The 16654-nt window shown below is 37.7% G+C and overlaps 3 protein-coding genes across 12 annotated transcripts; 2 read left to right on the plus strand and 1 right to left on the minus strand.

The window, feature by feature from the left end:
- The first annotated feature begins 522 nt into the window (after positions 1–522).
- On the plus strand, positions 523–10003 carry LOC109853183 (centromere-associated protein E). Of its 5 annotated transcripts, none has more exons than XM_020425037.1 (10): positions 523–629; positions 2837–3033; positions 3163–3382; positions 3470–3769; positions 3868–4043; positions 4160–4315; positions 4413–4701; positions 4769–4897; positions 4987–5230; positions 9889–10003. In XM_020425037.1, exons 2-10 carry the CDS (start codon positions 2963–2965, stop codon positions 9906–9908), a joined length of 1605 nt encoding a protein of 534 aa, XP_020280626.1. In that variant the 5' UTR covers positions 523–629; positions 2837–2962; the 3' UTR covers positions 9909–10003. The 5 variants fall into 5 exon arrangements, with proteins under 5 accessions (XP_020280626.1, XP_020280627.1, XP_020280623.1 ...); XM_020425038.1 differs by lacking the exon at positions 9889–10003 and adding an exon at positions 5492–5670; XM_020425034.1 differs by lacking the exon at positions 9889–10003 and having other exon boundaries at positions 4987–5366.
- LOC109853186 (UPF0047 protein YjbQ) lies at positions 5774–12104 on the minus strand. The gene is made up of 4 exons (XM_020425042.1): positions 11953–12104; positions 11243–11609; positions 10369–10505; positions 5774–10201 (listed from the first exon to the last, which is right to left on the minus strand). Exons 2-4 carry the CDS (start codon positions 11400–11402, stop codon positions 9986–9988), a joined length of 513 nt encoding a protein of 170 aa, XP_020280631.1. The 5' UTR covers positions 11403–11609; positions 11953–12104; the 3' UTR covers positions 5774–9985.
- A 216-nt stretch (positions 12105–12320) lies between these two features.
- LOC109853277 (recQ-mediated genome instability protein 1-like) lies at positions 12321–16597 on the plus strand. Of its 6 annotated transcripts, XM_020425206.1 has the most exons (11): positions 12732–12747; positions 12933–13152; positions 13343–13486; positions 13588–13791; positions 13879–14036; positions 14129–14428; positions 14512–14733; positions 14810–14975; positions 15077–15316; positions 15433–15528; positions 15627–16597. In XM_020425206.1, the coding sequence occupies exons 2-11, from the start codon at positions 13033–13035 to the stop codon at positions 15765–15767; spliced, it is 1791 nt and encodes a 596-aa protein (XP_020280795.1). In that variant the 5' UTR covers positions 12732–12747; positions 12933–13032; the 3' UTR covers positions 15768–16597. The 6 variants fall into 6 exon arrangements, with proteins under 6 accessions (XP_020280793.1, XP_020280795.1, XP_020280794.1 ...); XM_020425204.1 differs by lacking the exon at positions 12933–13152 and having other exon boundaries at positions 12321–12747; XM_020425205.1 differs by lacking the exon at positions 12732–12747 and having other exon boundaries at positions 12759–13152.
- Positions 16598–16654: the final 57 nt, after the last annotated feature.

A 16654-nucleotide genomic window follows, 5' to 3' on the forward strand; every position in this document is an offset into this window, starting at 1 on the left:
TATACGCGTTACATTTTTATTTATGTACATATTGACATTTTTTATGCGAGAAAAATAAATCCAAGAATATAAAAGTGTGTATAGTTTTGTTACATATATACTCTGTGTGATTTTATATATGTGATATATTATTATTATATAATACATCTAGTTCAAAGCACAACGTTCTAACATAAATTGTATTTTGTTTATATTATACTTTAATAAACATTTAACTTTCAGTGATTAATATGTTAAATTTATTGGTTTGAATTTTACGGCATTGTACAGTAGTAACAACAAGGAGATTTAATTGTATTTTTGTTCATATATTGATCGTAACAATTGGAATGTATATGATCCTTTTTTTTGTATGTACACGTAAGATATCGTAAGAAGAGTTGAAACTCGCGCTCGGGAGTACAAACGGATTTCTGATTGGCCATGGTGCTATTATGCGCAGTGCAACACCATGTATGCACAGATGTGAAACTCACTTACACACAGCTTCCGGACGATTTTTAAAATTCTGTAATGGCAGAGAGCGCGAGATCAGTTCTCTCTGCAGTTCTCCGTTGGTCGTGGCGGAAATCAGTCGATTGCGCTCTTGTCGCGCGTTTTTTTTTTCGTGAGGACACAGGCACACCGAAGTGAGTAAAAGAAAAAAAAACAAAACCCAATCGGTTTATCTCGAATGCGCTCCTCGCGCTGAAATAACGATCGATCGATATCGATATGTGGACAACACGAACTCGGACTGCCGTAATACGCGTTCGTTCCTTTCCTCTATGCGTCTCTCACACGGTGCGGACGAAAAAAAAAAAAAACAAAAAAAACAAAAAGCGCGAGCCAACTTTTCATTACTATTCAATATAACTCTATTCGTGTTTTGTCTCGCGCGTCCGAGATTCTTCCGCGTCTTTATTGCCACTTTTTTATTCGTATTTGTTTTTTTTTGTCCCGATAGTATTCCTCCTCTTCGTTTTGTGCACGTTAAAAAAAAAACAAAATACATAATCGGAATGCGTATAGTATACTTGCTCGTTTTCATATTTCGCAATTGCTCGACAATTTGTTCGTTTCGTTCTTCGATCGATTTTAAACCATTTAAAAATATCGACTATAATCATATTTCATAGTCTCCGTTATCAGCTAGTTTTTTTTTTTTAAGATAATATGTACATCGTAACGTACGATTTTGTCGATGTCAACACTCATTGAAGCATAAAAAAAAATCGCGAGACGAGTAACGCACGCAACAGGTTTTTAAATCCCGGGAAATGATAGATCAGATCTAATTTATATCTAACGAGATAAAAAAAATGGAAGAAATCTAATTACATATAAATTAAATATACATAGTAGATCTAAATAGATACAAGAGAGATATCTCTCTAATTAGATTTCTATAAAATTCACACCTTATTTATCCTTATATTTACTCAGATCACCTCAAATCTGTTCACATCTGCATAGATTTACTTTATATCTATTTAGATTTAATTTAGATCTAATTAGATCTTTTTTTTTTCATTTTTTTATCTCGTTAGATTTAAATCAAATCTAATCCATTTTTTCCTGGGAAGTATTTTTTCCCGCGAAGTATGTACTTTTTATGTGTAAAAAGATTTGTTGTGAATTGAAAATATATTATTATTGTGAAAAGAAATATAAATACATAATTTATAAAATTTTTGGGTTTGTGAGAAGAACGCTTGCAAATTTTTTCGAAATATTAATTACTTTTTTGTCGGGAAAAATTTTCTAATATTAATAAATTTCTTTTGCATTGTTTGTTGATGTGTAAAATTCTTAAACCACAAAGTGACAACAAGAAAGCAAATTATTGCTAATACTTGTAAATACACGTGTATTCTTTAGCGTTCTTTTGTAAATGTAACAAAAATTTTTTCCGTATTTCTCAACAATAAAATGATATCAATAGAAACAGATCGAGATGAAAATTCGATTTTTTCTGAAGGCTACGAGAAAATAAATCGATTCTCGACCAACTTGATTCGCGTTTGCTGGTGCACTTATGTAAAGAGCAAAACAAATTTGTTGTACTTGAAACACATGGCTTGATGGCTATAATAGACCATATGGTTTCTTGAGGGAATGCTCATCTGTGTATGGCTATAAATAGTCCCACACACACATTTCATCCCTCCGTCATGTACCAAAGAAGGATTCTGTGCTGCATCGCGAGTCTAAGAAATGATGAAAAAGAAGTGAGCGGGGTTCGTGTGAAAGAAATCTCTGTATTATTTTTCTCTCGCGCGAGCCGACGTATTCAAACGGAAAAACCCCGACGTATATATAAATATTCGAAAGTTTAGAGTGAAATATGTGTGCGTGTGTAGAAGTTAATTTTTATTAAAAAAAAAATTAAAATAATTCTTAAATTGTTTCCGTATTGAAACAATGCACATCTTTTTATGACGTGTATCGCATAAATCAAACGTGTATCTAAAAACCTAGGTAAGACATATGTTGTTTATATTGACCGCAAGAATAATTAACCGAAGTTGATTAAAATAAAAATGAACGAGAGCATAAATATAATTGTGTGATAAGAAACAAAAAATTGAACACCGTATATATACTTTGCCGATTTTCGTTTCGAGTATAATATATTATTATGAGTGATGATTTCTCTGTACCCGGGGTCATCGTGAGTGACCTGCGCATTTCTTATCTCGATCGCATTCAATTAGACACACAGGGAAAAAGAGAGAAGCTTTTTAGTTTATAGAAGTAGAGTAACATTTTTTCTTCATTACCAAGTAGCGCGAAAATAAACTGACTTCTTCTTACTTTATTTGTTTGTAATTTGCATTTTTATATATGTTATCAGCGTTCAACATTAAATGAAATTCGTCGAAACGTAATAACGCGAGCAAATTTCAAATAGTACTGAGTGACGGGAGTGTGTACGGACATCGCTGTGTCTTGCGAACAACTCTTGACAAGAGAAACAACAATGAGGCTGCCACTTCTCTTGACGTTTTTGTATTGCTTCTGTCTTGAGATCGGTTACACTAGGGAAATCAGGTATGTAAAATCCATTATTTGATAGTACGCGATCGTGCGCTCTCGTTCTCTTCTCTCTTCGAACAAGATCAAGATTTCAGTAAAAATTACAAGTGTTCTCGCAAACAATATTTATATCAATCTTTGCAGTCACGAAGACATTAAAGATGCGATGCTGAGTTTGGTGCACATGATGCGCGAAAACACCGAGAAATTGGAGAGACACGAAGCGAGGGAACGGCAGCTGGGCGATCAGCTGAAGAAGACTATAACTATCCTGACGAAGCGCGTGTCCACCGTGGATCTTCTGAAGGTGCAGCTGACCAAGATGGACGAGAGAATCGCGGGGATAGAGCATCTAATCACGCAGGTGATCGCTCCCGTTTTCTTAATTGAGTAGGACACTAAGCGAAAGCGAAGTTCTTCTATGTGAATGTTGATTTATTTCGTCTCGCAGAAAGACGAGAGAGAGCGCATACAAATGCAAAAGACCGCGGACAGTCTGGAGGATCTGGAGAGCCGCCTGGAGAGCTGGTTCGCGGACGTCGAGAACAAGGTGGCGGAGATGAACAGCCGTCCGGACACCACTTCCGCGCTGGACAACGGCCTCGCCAACGTTCTCGGCAAATTGAACGACACCGAGACCAACTTGGTGGAAGAGCTTGCGCGACTTAAAGAGAATCTGAATAATAACATGGCAAGGATAGACAAAGAATCGACCAGGCTGATGGAGAAAACATATACCATCTTCTCAGAGGTGATTTATATCTGTGAAAAGGAATGATATAATCTTTCTTGCGCGTATGTATGTTCAATGCATTAACGAAATGATTCATCTTTCTTCACGGATTGCAGATGCAAGACGCGATTGCCAGAATTGGGGACATCGAGATTTCCTTGGAGAAAATAAAGCAGAATATTCCGTCGGAGCGACAAGTGGATACGAGTTCCTTTGACGAACAAGCTAAAACGTTGATACGAGTGCAGGAGCTGCTGGAAAACACATCTGAAAGAATACAAGAATTACCCAGGTGACATTTGAATTCAAACGTCTATGTTCGCAATTTCGAGTTTTGATATTCTCGACGAGAACACGTGAGAAAATATTCAATACGTTTTAAAATTTATAATAAATCTCACGACACAGGATGAGCGAGGTGCAGACGCTACACAACGAGACGCAGACTGTGCTGCAAGAAGCTAAACACGAACTGAAGGACGCTATCGCACGAAGCGCTGGCAATACCGAGGATAAAATAACAGAAGGTAAAGACGAAACAAAGGACTCGATTACGGCATTACGGTGAGTTCTAAACAAATATTAAAAACACCTAGTTAACGCGTGAAAGGAAAAAAACAATGATGTCACACAATATGTGAATGAATATTCAACACTGCAGGATGGATCTGGCAAACAACGCGGAACGCGTAAACCAAGAACTGCAAAACTTGGAAAAAGGTCAATCGGTGATGGTTTCCATGGCCGATCACGTGCTAGACACGAAGAAGAGAGTGGAATACGGCGTGCATCAGATCCTGTTGGAAGTTGGCGACCTAGTGAAATCTCAGGGTATCAACATCAACAGCACTCTTAGCCAGAGATTCGATGGGATTTCGAACGACATTATGGACAATCAGAACGGCGCTCTGGCGAATCTTACCAGTAAGATGGAACAGGAAATGAACAAGGTAAAAACCTGTTGCTCGCTTAACGCGCATCGCCTCGGAGACCTCGTCGTTATCGCTCTCGTTGCAGGTCTGGCGACAAATTAACGTGATGTACCAGCAGATGACGGAGAGCGCTCGTGCTCTGGACAAACTGCACCAACAGAACGAAGCCTACGTTAACGGCACGACGTCCACGATGGGTGGCATGGAAAGCAAGGTGGCGATAAGCGCACTAACTATATCAAAACAATGAAACGTCGAAAATTCACTTGAAAATTTCTCAAAATACTTGGCAAATATTTACAGGTTGGCGAGATAACAAAACGCATGACAGAAGTGGACGAGAACTTGAATTACCTTCTCGGCCGCCTGTCCCTGGTGACACAGGAATTCAATCAGATCAAAACAGGTTTAGGAAACGCGTTGGATAATATTAAAGCTTCTTTTAAAGTAGTTCAGGAGAAGACGTCGGATTTAACTCACCCGGGTCCTCATCCGCTCCCGAAGGACTGGAAGGATCCGAACGAACCCGAGACCAGAAAACCAGATGGTAAGCTTCCGCCGGACCTCATGAGTCATATCTTCAACGTACCTTCCAACTGACCTCTTGAAGTCTTCGAAAAGTCTCCCGATTAATCCGCATTTGTTCTCATTGAGATAATATAAAAGTTTGATAAGCAAAGAAATCACACTCTTGATTTTTCATCTTCCCGCGGGAGTTCGGCAGAAAATTCGGAATTGCGAATCCAAAACTGATGACACCGCCCTGGTAACTTTTTTTTTCTATCACGGCATGAACTGTTTGTTTTAGTTGTGCCTGTAAAATAAGCCATATCTGAATCTCTCAGATCAAACGACTGGCTCAGACTAATCTCAGTCAGCGAGGAAGGTAGCCCATCTTCATTCTCAGAAAATGAAGTAACATCCCAGCACTGCCACCAGCATTATCATCATCATTATAACAATCGGGAGACGATTGCAATATTATATATATTGCCATTGAATCTTCTTATATATATACTTACATTTTTTCACTTGCCCACCTTGATTAAAACAAAAAAAAAGAAATACATATGTATAAAATTCTTATATATAATAATCCAAGGTATTCATTAATTGGTTCATCACATGTACATTAATGTGCCACGTTTGTGTTGTAACAGTTCTTTATTTCTAAATGGTAGAAAATATTTTTACTTACGCAAGAGTGCAAAGAGGGACTGACGGAGCCTGCATGCGTTGCAATAATTAGATCCGCGTTCGCTGCGCGTAAGCGGGAAAAAGCTTACGCTTGGAAATGAATTTTTTTTTGTTTTAGAGTTAATTTTTTTTTTTTTTTTTGGCAAATACAACAAGTAATCGTGACTCTTAATTGTTTTACAATGCATTTAAAAGGAGCCCGATCTCCGAAGATAGAAATTTGTAAGAGCACTCAAGATTCCGAGGAATAAAATCGATTTGCAAAGATATGTTCTACGCAAGTAGTAGTAAAAGCGATAATTTTTCACAAAAACGAAATTCACAAAAAATTTAAAATTTTTTGAGAAACGAAAGAATAAAGATATTACACATAAAAAAAAAAAAAAAACATGTAAATTCGAAACTCGACAAATTTGCCGATGAAAATTATCTTAGCAATGTCAAGATAATAAATAAAAAGATAACTTTTGTTTTTTGCGAAACAATCGCGAATTATCTTTGAAAAACGATCTTCTGAAACGGCAAAAAAGAATTAAGAGATTCACGAGAGTTACGTGTGGTTTGTGTTGCGAGTTCGAAAAGAGATTTTGTAAATTCTTGAGGATAACCCGCGCGGAGGGTCCCGTGGGGCTCCGATAGATCTCACGCTGAATATACATATGTAACATACCGTCTAAAAATTTTCCGAGAACGCAGCCTCGTCTGAAGTTCAGCAATCCGTTATTATTTACAATAATTATTTATGCGTGTGTACAGATTAAAATGCTAACCGCCTCGCCTTAAAGCACGAACTGTGTGTGGTTGGCTGTTGACCTTAAAGTCGTGTTCGTGATGGACACAATAGGAGCTGTGGAGAGGCTCAAAGAGCGTTTAGTTTACTTTTTTTTTTGTTTTGTTTTGTTTTTTTGTGCATTGTACCGGAGTCTCCTCCACGTCTCCTAAATATGCTCCGTTTTTCTTTTTTTTTTTTTTACGAATAGGGACGACACGTACGATAACTTCGACAGTGTACCATTATATTACATTACATTATACTTTGAGCTCCGATAATGTTTTTTCTTTTTTTTTTTTTTTAAAGCTATGTGAACTGTATAGATAGAGACATACTTTACATGAAAGCATAGGTCCATTTAATCACGTAATGGACGATGACGCATCTTTTATTTATTTATTTATTTTTTTTTTTTTTTTTTGCACGCCTATGTACGATGAAGAGATTAACGACTAAACAACAACACCTGTTCTGTCTCTCTCTCTGTTCTCTCCCACGTTCTCTCGTCTATCTGACTGCTTGCTTGCTCGTTTCGACATTATTGCGGTGGCAATATAAGCTTCCATTTATAATGTTGTATATAAATACCACTTGTTGTTGATTCGTCGTAAAGACTTATACCTTAATATTTTCTTTCTCCAATGACCGTTTTGAAACAAAAGGAAAAACGCGTATTTACTTTACTTCCGGTAGAAGCGAAGCCGTGTGAAGATTATTAAAAAGTAATTGGAATTTATATCACATTTTAAAGATTTCTTACAAGTTGATAGTTTTTTTTTTTTTTGTTTTTTTTTTGTTTTTTGTTTTTTCACAAAGAGCGTTTCGAAAGTGGAATATTGTTATTATTATATCTTCGCGACGATCCAACATTACAATTTATCGCAGTGTTAGATCTATTGAACCACCCTTCTCTCTGAAAATAGTGACCTTTTAGAAAGCAAGAATTGATAGCTTGTGAATAGACTTCGTTTATAATATGTGATTTTTCTTGAAGATAAAAAGTAAAACTTCAAGCTATAAAAAATAGCAAGCGCGGCAGATCTAGCCACTTAAATTTACCTCCTCTGGAATTTTGATGAGAAAGATTATTTTCGAACTCTTTGTCACTTTAAATAAATATATAACTAAACCAAAGTAAAACCTAAGATAACTCGGACAATCTCTCTCGATGAGAAAACCGCGTTTAATCGAAAACATTTTTTCTCGATTTTTTTTTAAATAAATTTAATATTTATAAAAAAAACGCGTAACAACTTTAAAATTCACGGCAATATTTCAATATTGAAAGAAGTATTAATTAATACTTCCCCCTAATCTGTTGTCTTCTCGAATAAAATAATATTTCACTTATGACACGAACAATCAAGAAAAAAAAATGAATAAAAATAAATTACAAATCTCGTCGAGTCTCGCTATCGACTCCGCGGATGTATGATATAACCTTGTTTTTTTTTTTTTGGTTTTGTTTTTTCACACAATTATTGTAGAATGTCGCAAAATTCGAGTGCAAAAATATTATTTTAGCAAAGTTCTTGAAAAACTAAATAGTGGAATTGAACTCGAATTTTCCAACGCTCTGTACACGCACACTATATTATAATAGGATGTAATCGCGATAGGTATCTGTGGTGATATAACATTTATAACTCTAGCGGAAACGTGTACAACAGTATCATCGTCGGACTTTCTCTTATATACATATACACACCCCCAAATGCGATGGAAACGCCATATTTTTTTTTTTTCCCCCCGCCAGCAATTGATTCAGCTCCTAATCTCATAAATCTTCTTTTCTCAACGGCAAATCAGAAAGAGTTCGTAAATCACATCACATTTACGCTCTTTCATTCTTATTATCCTCATTGTGTGTTTCTGTTTTCTTTTTTCTCCTATTCACCCATTCTTTTTATATATCTCCCATTGTGAGACAAGCCCAAAGACAGCAGAGTGTAAAAAAAGGATGTGAGTCCCTGCATATATATAGCTGTTCGTATATATAATTCTTGTTATATCTTGGATTATACAAAAGGATCACCTAAATAAAGCTATGTAAATTCGGAGTTTTTGGACGCGTTATCTCGGAATGTGTGCACAGATTCATACTCCCCTCTGAACTCCATCTTTCGTGTTTTTGTTTTTTCTTTTTTTTGAATTTTTTTGTTTTTTTGTTTTTTATTTGAGTAGATTCCTCACATTTTTTTTTCGCTTACTTCCCTCTTTAAGAGCGAGGCGGAAGAGCGCTGGAATGCTCGCGTTTATTTCACAGTTTGTTTTTTTAAATGAGACGCGCATGGCAGTTTTTTTCTTCACTTCTCTTATTTCTTCGTCTCCCTTTTTTTTGTATTTCCTTCGTTTTACCCATTATCGTTATTAATATTAGTATCATTAACATTATTATTGTATCGGATATTCCGTGTGGTCAACGCGTTAAAAAAAAAATCAGGAATGAAGAAATGAGAATGAAGCATTTTGAGTTGTTGCAAAGTTCCGGCGTCTTTGTAAGAAATTGAATGTCCAAAAACTTTGGAAACTTGCACCACGTTCCTGGACTTTAGAATTCTCTCCGAACTGACACGGATGTGTCAATAACACTTTCTCAGTCTTAGATATTTTTTATTTCGCGGCTTCAAATTCGAGATTTTGTTTTTTTTCCTTTTTTTTTCTTTTTTTTTTTTTTAAATAGATCATCCTTCTTCGTGCGACCGGTTTGAGTGAGTAAAAATTTCTTTAGAATTTGAATTCCCGGGCTGTGAAGGAGAAATTATATCAGCCCTTTTAAAAACTGTAAATTCCTCGCGGGTTTTGCGAGCATAAAAGACTCGGCAAGAAGAAAGCTCAAAAAACTTTTGTCGTCTCACAAATTACCCTTTTCTGAGGAACTTTCAACAATCTCAATAGCTTTGTTACATATATATGTGTGTATGTGTGTATATATATATATATATATACTCTTGCTGAATGACATCAGAGACATGAACAAAACTTTGAAGCACATACACGCACGCACAGAAGTCTTGAACAGTGCGCGATCCCGGTTTGTCCGTTTAATAGTTGACGCGGAGAACGCCAAGGACTCGGTTGATCGCTAATGGTGGTGGCTCTCTCTTTCTTTCTTTCTTTTTCTCTTTCACTCTCTCCCTCTCTCTCTCTTTCTCTCGCTCTCTTTCTCTCTCTGGGCATTGGATAAGTCCGTGAGATATCCGACTCACTTTTTTTTCAATGGATTGTACTCTTAGAGAACTTGACTAGAGCTTGAAGCGGCTGCTAGCTTGAGTCACTCGAGATGGACGCGCGCGGCTGACGTTTGCCACGCCTTCGGGGGTGCGAGTGGTCCTAGCTGCTAGTAGAGGCGATGGGACTGACCGGGCTAAGAGGGCTGCGTGCGGAGTCCCTTAAAACACCAGTCAATGTTACCACCAGCTTACGGCTGCCAGCGTGGTCGCGGTGTTCGCCTAACCAGATACCCTGCCACGTGCCCAGTGCCAATTTACCATCAGTTATTGGGATACTTAACGAAGAACCCAAGAAACAAGCCTTTACGTGCGCTGGCTGTAAAACAATGAAAAAAAAATAAATAAATTAGTATAAACTTACATAAAGAAAAATTGATAATTAAAACGTTATATACATCGCATTACACGGACATTACTTTCTTACAAACCGGAATAAAAGGTTTTCGATTAAGAAAATAAACTACAAAAGCTTTCTTAACTTACCATGTCGTCAGGCCCTTCACAGCTATGTCTGTAATCTAAACCCTCAGGAACTATTTTGTTAAGCATCATTTCCATATCATCTCTTACATCTGGATCCCAGCTCTCATTTAACGCTAAACTAGCTGAGGTATGGAGAACTATAGAAAAGAAGTAATCTAGCATTTACTGTTCCACCACAAACAAGATTTCTCTTATTTACTTCTCTTATATATAAATACATGTATTATATGTACATATTTACATATATGTGATATTTAATACGTAATAAGAAAGTACACATCTCTTGGCAATAAGTGTAAAAAAAAACAGTGATTAACACTGATCTATCTTTGTCAAACTATTTGTGAAGCAAATGTGTGAATACACAGTCACCAAATTTATTTGATCTCATCAAACTGATTATTAACAATTGAGAAATATTTTTATCTAAATTGATCAAATTCACAAATACAAGATTACATGTGAATATAAGCGCAATTAATTTAATTTATTTTTAAATTAATATTAATCTAAACAAAACTTTCAAATAACGTTCACTTGGTTTTTAAAACATTCAGTTTCATACATTTTAAACATATTTGAAACACAGAATACACTGAAATATTGCATTGTGTCTAAACATACATTTTTTATCACTTGGAACTATATTTAGAACTGCACTACTGCACATAATCCATTCGGTGCAAAATTTATTTTGTTCATTCAAAATCACTACCAATTTCAATAAGTTGACACATAAAGTGTATTCCTGATTACGGGATTCGTTAGGTATTCAACGTGCCTCTGGTCAAATTTTTGTGAAATCTTTTTGGCACTTTTTATTTCCGAACAAGAGGTATTTAGGTTAAGCAGGTGAAACCGAGGCGAAACTTACTTTGAATATGGCAGAGACCGATAGAAAATTGGCAGAGCTCAGGGACCTGCCTGAGAATCTCCTCGGTGACTAAGTGAACACCCCGGTGTTGCGGCCTGAGATTAATTTTGGTCTGGAACCAGCCGGAACCGATCTGGATGCCGCGGTTAGAGGAGGCCATGGCTCTAATAACGTAGATGTGTGAACGCAGACGAAGAGAGGAGGAAAACAAGAACACGGCTTCTTGCGATGCTCTAATTTATTGGTGTTGTAGCACGCGGTGTAGCAGCGAAGTGGATTATCCCAAACAAGGCGCGCTGACGCTGGACCCTCGTTTAATAACGGCTAGAGGTAACCCATCATCGCGCACGCCGATCCGCTGAGAGCGCTCCAGCGATAACGAAAAGGTTAGGTTAGGTTAGGTTACGTTTGTGTGAGAGACATACACACACACACACATTCGTGCACACACAACATACGGAAAAAGCGAAATAAAGAGCAGGGAGGAACAGAGAGAGGGCAATGATTCAAGCACTCTTACGCGCACACAACACAAGCACGCAATGTACGTACACACGCGTACACGCGTAAGCGCGTACGGCGGCGGTGTGTAGTATATATATATATATATATATATTTTTCACGCTACGCACGCACGCACGCACGTACGCGTACACGCGTACGCGCGCGCAGCCGTCATCGGAACCGCCTCACACTACTGCGGCACTCACCTACACGCAAGCGTTCAACCGCGGCGAGCAAACGGTTGACGGGGCAGGGCCAGCAAAGAGCATCGCGAAGGATCTCAATCGCGCGAACAGGTTTTGTGACGGACGGCTTTACGGCGTGTTTAACGGCGACCGCGTGTGCGCCGTGCCTGCCGTGCGCTGGCCCCTTGCGAGCGGATTGCAAATGGCGGCGGCGCGCACGGCACCGCGACCACACCAATCGCACGCCGCGCATGATCGCGCGCATGCGCGCGTACATAGTTCGCACGCGCCGCAGGTGTGGACCAGCGCGTCCGTTTATTGCCGGCAATTAAATATTCAAACTTTCTTTACGATTTCAGTCAAATTTTGCGCAAACACGCGATGCGCAAACCACAAGCAACCGCGAAATCTCCGGAAGCGGCCGATCGTATCGGACGGTTTTTATGTGGAAATTTTGTGTGTTGCGATCACACAATTTTGTAGATCCGGTCTCTTAAGTCAAGAACACGCGCGGAAGAACTTGAGCGTTAAATAAATCAACCAATCACAGATCGGCGTTCAAAATCCATGAAATGGATTGGCCGCGTTCAACAGTTGAAACATCGCTCTGCGCTTATTGCCTATGAATTGGCAATAACTTTCATATCTACGATAGAGATATTTATAGAGGAGAATAGAAACCAACCACACACACAACTTCAGATCAAAGATGCCGACAAGGAGCGAATCTACCGTATCCTACACCGCGCCCGCGATCGAAGAGAAACTAGCAGCGAGTTTTGGAACAGGGTGTACACGCGTACACACGTTTCAGCGGTACGATAGTTTTCTGCTTTTAAAAAATGCAATATATAGTTCGTCACTCCGTGTTTTACGCCGAGAGATGTTTTTGCATTATTAAATCCTCTCTGTATTCTACTCAATGAAATATATACATAACTACATCGCGTATCGAAATTAATATTGAATCGGAGAAAATTCGATTTTCAATTTTAAACAAGGTGTCTCGCACACACACGCACACACACACACACTTATCTCGAGCACTCTCGAGTGACATAAACCTGCGAACGAAGAGAAGAAAAACGCTTAAATCCAAACATGAATGCGAATTTGCTGAGGCGTATAAAAAGCCAACTCAATGCGAAGCGTTACGTGATGAACGACGCGTGGCTGAGAGACTGTGTGGAATTTTTTATCGGTGGTAAAGCCGCCCACGAAGTACGTCGCGATTTATTTCTACTTTTTATTATTTTTACATAATTGTTTTAATCATCGATCATTTGTTATAAAAGAGATAACTTAAGAAAACTGTACGTCACTTTACCATACTTGAAATTTTATTTTCACAAATAATCAACCAAGTCTTGATTCTGAACTCTCTTGCTTGTGTGCTTGTGTTATTTTGTAGATGACGGACAGACATATCTTTGAATTTGTGGAAGGCCAGTGGCAATTGAGCGATCTGCGGGAGATCAGCAACGAGAACGGCTGTTTGCCGAAGAACCTAGCTCAGCAGGTTCACACCATATTGACCGGTACTTATATTCTTCAGGTGAGCATTGAGAAATTTTAATATTTCGCTGTGGCAACGTGTACCTTTCACTTTGATGATTCAGATATTGTACATGTGAAGATCATCCGGTGTGAGCATAGGTAGACAAGATGTACGATATAGCAAGTTCCAAGTACAAGCAGCTGTGCGAGATCCGCAAAGTGAACAGTGAAAACATAGAGGTGACGGAGAAAGAGAAGACCATGGAGTACGAGCCCAAAGCCAGAAGAATGATGCAATTCTGTCTCACCGATGGAGTGCAGGATGTCACGGCAATAGAATACAAGCCACTTGAACAAATGACCGTAAGATGTTTTCTGTATTTTGATTTTTTTCATTGAAGTTACCAAAGAAGTAAAACAACGACGTTCTATGAGCTGGTTTGCACACAGAGCACACTGCTTCCTGGCTATAAGATAATGATTATCGGTCCGGTCAGTTGTAGACGTGGCGTTATTCTTTTGGAAAATGGCAAATACAAAGAAGTTGGCGGAGAGGTGGAACCCTTGTTGAAACTGAATGCGTTGGAGAACGTCTTGGCTAGAGCCCTGTAAAGCTCAAATTATTCTGTTTTTAAATGTATATTATAATTTTTACATTTCGACAGTTCTTGTAATTTGTAATTTTTATTTTGTTGTTTAGAGGAGAAGCGGAAAATCCTGATCCTTATAACGACAATGGACCGCTTAGAATTCCGAATGCTCGCAATGCTCAAAGTGTAACGCAAGAGTCTAGTGGGGAACATTTCTTTGATGATGATTTCGAGAACACCGTCGACTTGGAAGCGGTTACGGTGATTGAGCGTCTGAGTCAGGAAAATAAAACTATTGTTGGCGGCACAAGTACACGCGATCAGAGACCACCTGAGCCACCCGCGGAAGAAGCGAGAGAGCCTATGGAAGAACTCTTGGAAGATATAGATTTCGAACCGTTAGAGGATTGGTTGGTATTACGGGTTAAAAAACATAAATCAGTTTCTTAATTCACTCTTATTGTACTTGTCTTTCGCTCATCCGCTTATTTAGGCCCAATGATCCTTCTACGAATTCCGTACCGGCACGAAGAGAAACCGAAATATGTGACACGAACGATGACATAATTATAGTCGAATCAACTTCCGCGCGCGATTTTCGCAACCAACGAACGCCTCTTCCAAATCCCGTTGCAAATAAAGCCGCTTCGGAATTTCCTGACGACGATTTTGACTTTGACGATTGCGAAATTACAGCATCAGAAGAGCCGCGAAGGTTTTGTTCATTCTTACATCTCATAACGCTTTCGCTTTGTGTTCGTGCGTATTTACTTGTCGCCGTCATATTTTAGACAACAAAGTGGAAACTCATCGAAGGATAAAATTGAAACATGCTTTAAGCTACCGATGCCTAAGCCAATGTCAGTGCCTAAGAGATCGATGAATCACGATACTCCGGTGGCAGTTAAGAAACAAATCTCTAGGAACATGTCGACTACTCAAAACAAACATCTTACGGTATCATATTTTTTAATTAAACAGATCTGTTTTTTTGTTTGTGATATTAAGGTCCACTGTATGTAATTTTTTATTTATTCAATTCCTTATTTTTCGTAAAGGGAACTTCTTCAGGAACAGTTGGACAAACGTTATTTAAACCGAGTACGCCCCAATTGCAAAAAAAAATTTGTGACAACTTGAGCGACGTGTTGCAAGAACCTATCACAGGAAAAATGTACAGGACAGTGAGAGGTCAAGTGAAAAAACATTCGACGTTATCGAAACAGGGTAAATGCTGGACGGTAACGGCACTGATCGCGGACAGTACTTCCAGTGTGGAAGTCTGTTTTGATTCCGAGGTAAAAACTATGCGAGAATACACAAATCTTTCTTAAGATCGTTAAAACATCTAATCTCGCTTGAATCGTATTGTTTTTAATTTTGTTTATAAATAAGATTGTTGGGTTTCCTCTAGATTCTGGAAAAATTTCTCGGATTTACGGTGCAAGAATTTTCGCAAAAGAAGAAACTCGCAAAATCAAATCCTCAGATACGCGACGAATTGCGACAGGTGAGTCGAATAAATTCGTGATAACAATCGATGTCTCTCTAAAGTTAAATCTCTCGTTTTTTTTTTTTTTTTTTTCAAATCTGTAAATTCTCTTTCAGAACTTACGCAAGGCGCAACATCAAATCGAGAATTTAGACGCGTTCTTGAAGTTGGAACTCGTTCAGGGTCAAATGCCGAAAGTGGTCGACATCACGCAATTGACGCAGCAGCAAAAAAGTCTCATGAAGACGCCGATATAAAAATTAGGTGAAATCGCGAAATGTACAAAGTATGTTAGTTTTAAGTTACTGTAACAAAAATATTTCTTTCTCATCTTTCAAGGATTCTCTTTAAAATGCTTCTTTATATTTTTATAATATTATTCTGTGAATAAACAATATAATTTAACAACTGACATAAAAACGATGCAATGTGTATCGCATGAAGATTTTCGCTTAAAAAAAAGCGACACCCAAAAGTTACTGTACGATCTTAACCGCTAATTTAATATTTTATACATATAAATATTTAATTTTAATACTTTTTAAATATTTTTTTTTTATCATAGAAATTGCACAAGAAATAATTTGTGTCCACCGACCGAATGAAATTACATTGTGAATCTCGATACGATCAAGTTTCAAAAACATCGACTAGTTAGAAAATATATTTTACTTGGTTTTCGTTATTGTGTTCATTCATTTTATTCAATTATTTTTGTTACAGTTTGTGTTCGGTAAAGTTTGTGTACGTGTGTGTGTGTGTGTGTGTGTGTGTGTGTTGTGTATATATATATATTCGATATATAAAGAAAAATTATTACTAAAAAAAAAAACAAAGTTCAGTTAACGAGAATTGGATGATCATAGCATTTTATTAACTGATACAATTGATCATCGCAGTGGTACATTTTCGTTTCAACTCATTTGTTTCCAATCGCTCGTTCTCTCTTCAAGTTCGCATCCACGCGATGTTCTTTCACACTCTTTCTCTCTCACTCACTCACTCATTCAAATGTAATAACAAGTACACTTCTCAGCTTCAATTAATATCGTTTTTTTTTTTTTTTTTTTTTTTTTTTTTTTTTTTACAATAGATCCTTAAGTTTATTTCACACTTTTTTTCCGTGATATAAAACTCATTTCAC

This window comes from Pseudomyrmex gracilis, unplaced genomic scaffold, assembly GCF_002006095.1.
Source record: "Pseudomyrmex gracilis isolate BER0280 unplaced genomic scaffold, ASM200609v1 scaffold_45, whole genome shotgun sequence".
Classification (NCBI taxonomy): domain Eukaryota; kingdom Metazoa; phylum Arthropoda; class Insecta; order Hymenoptera; family Formicidae; genus Pseudomyrmex; species Pseudomyrmex gracilis.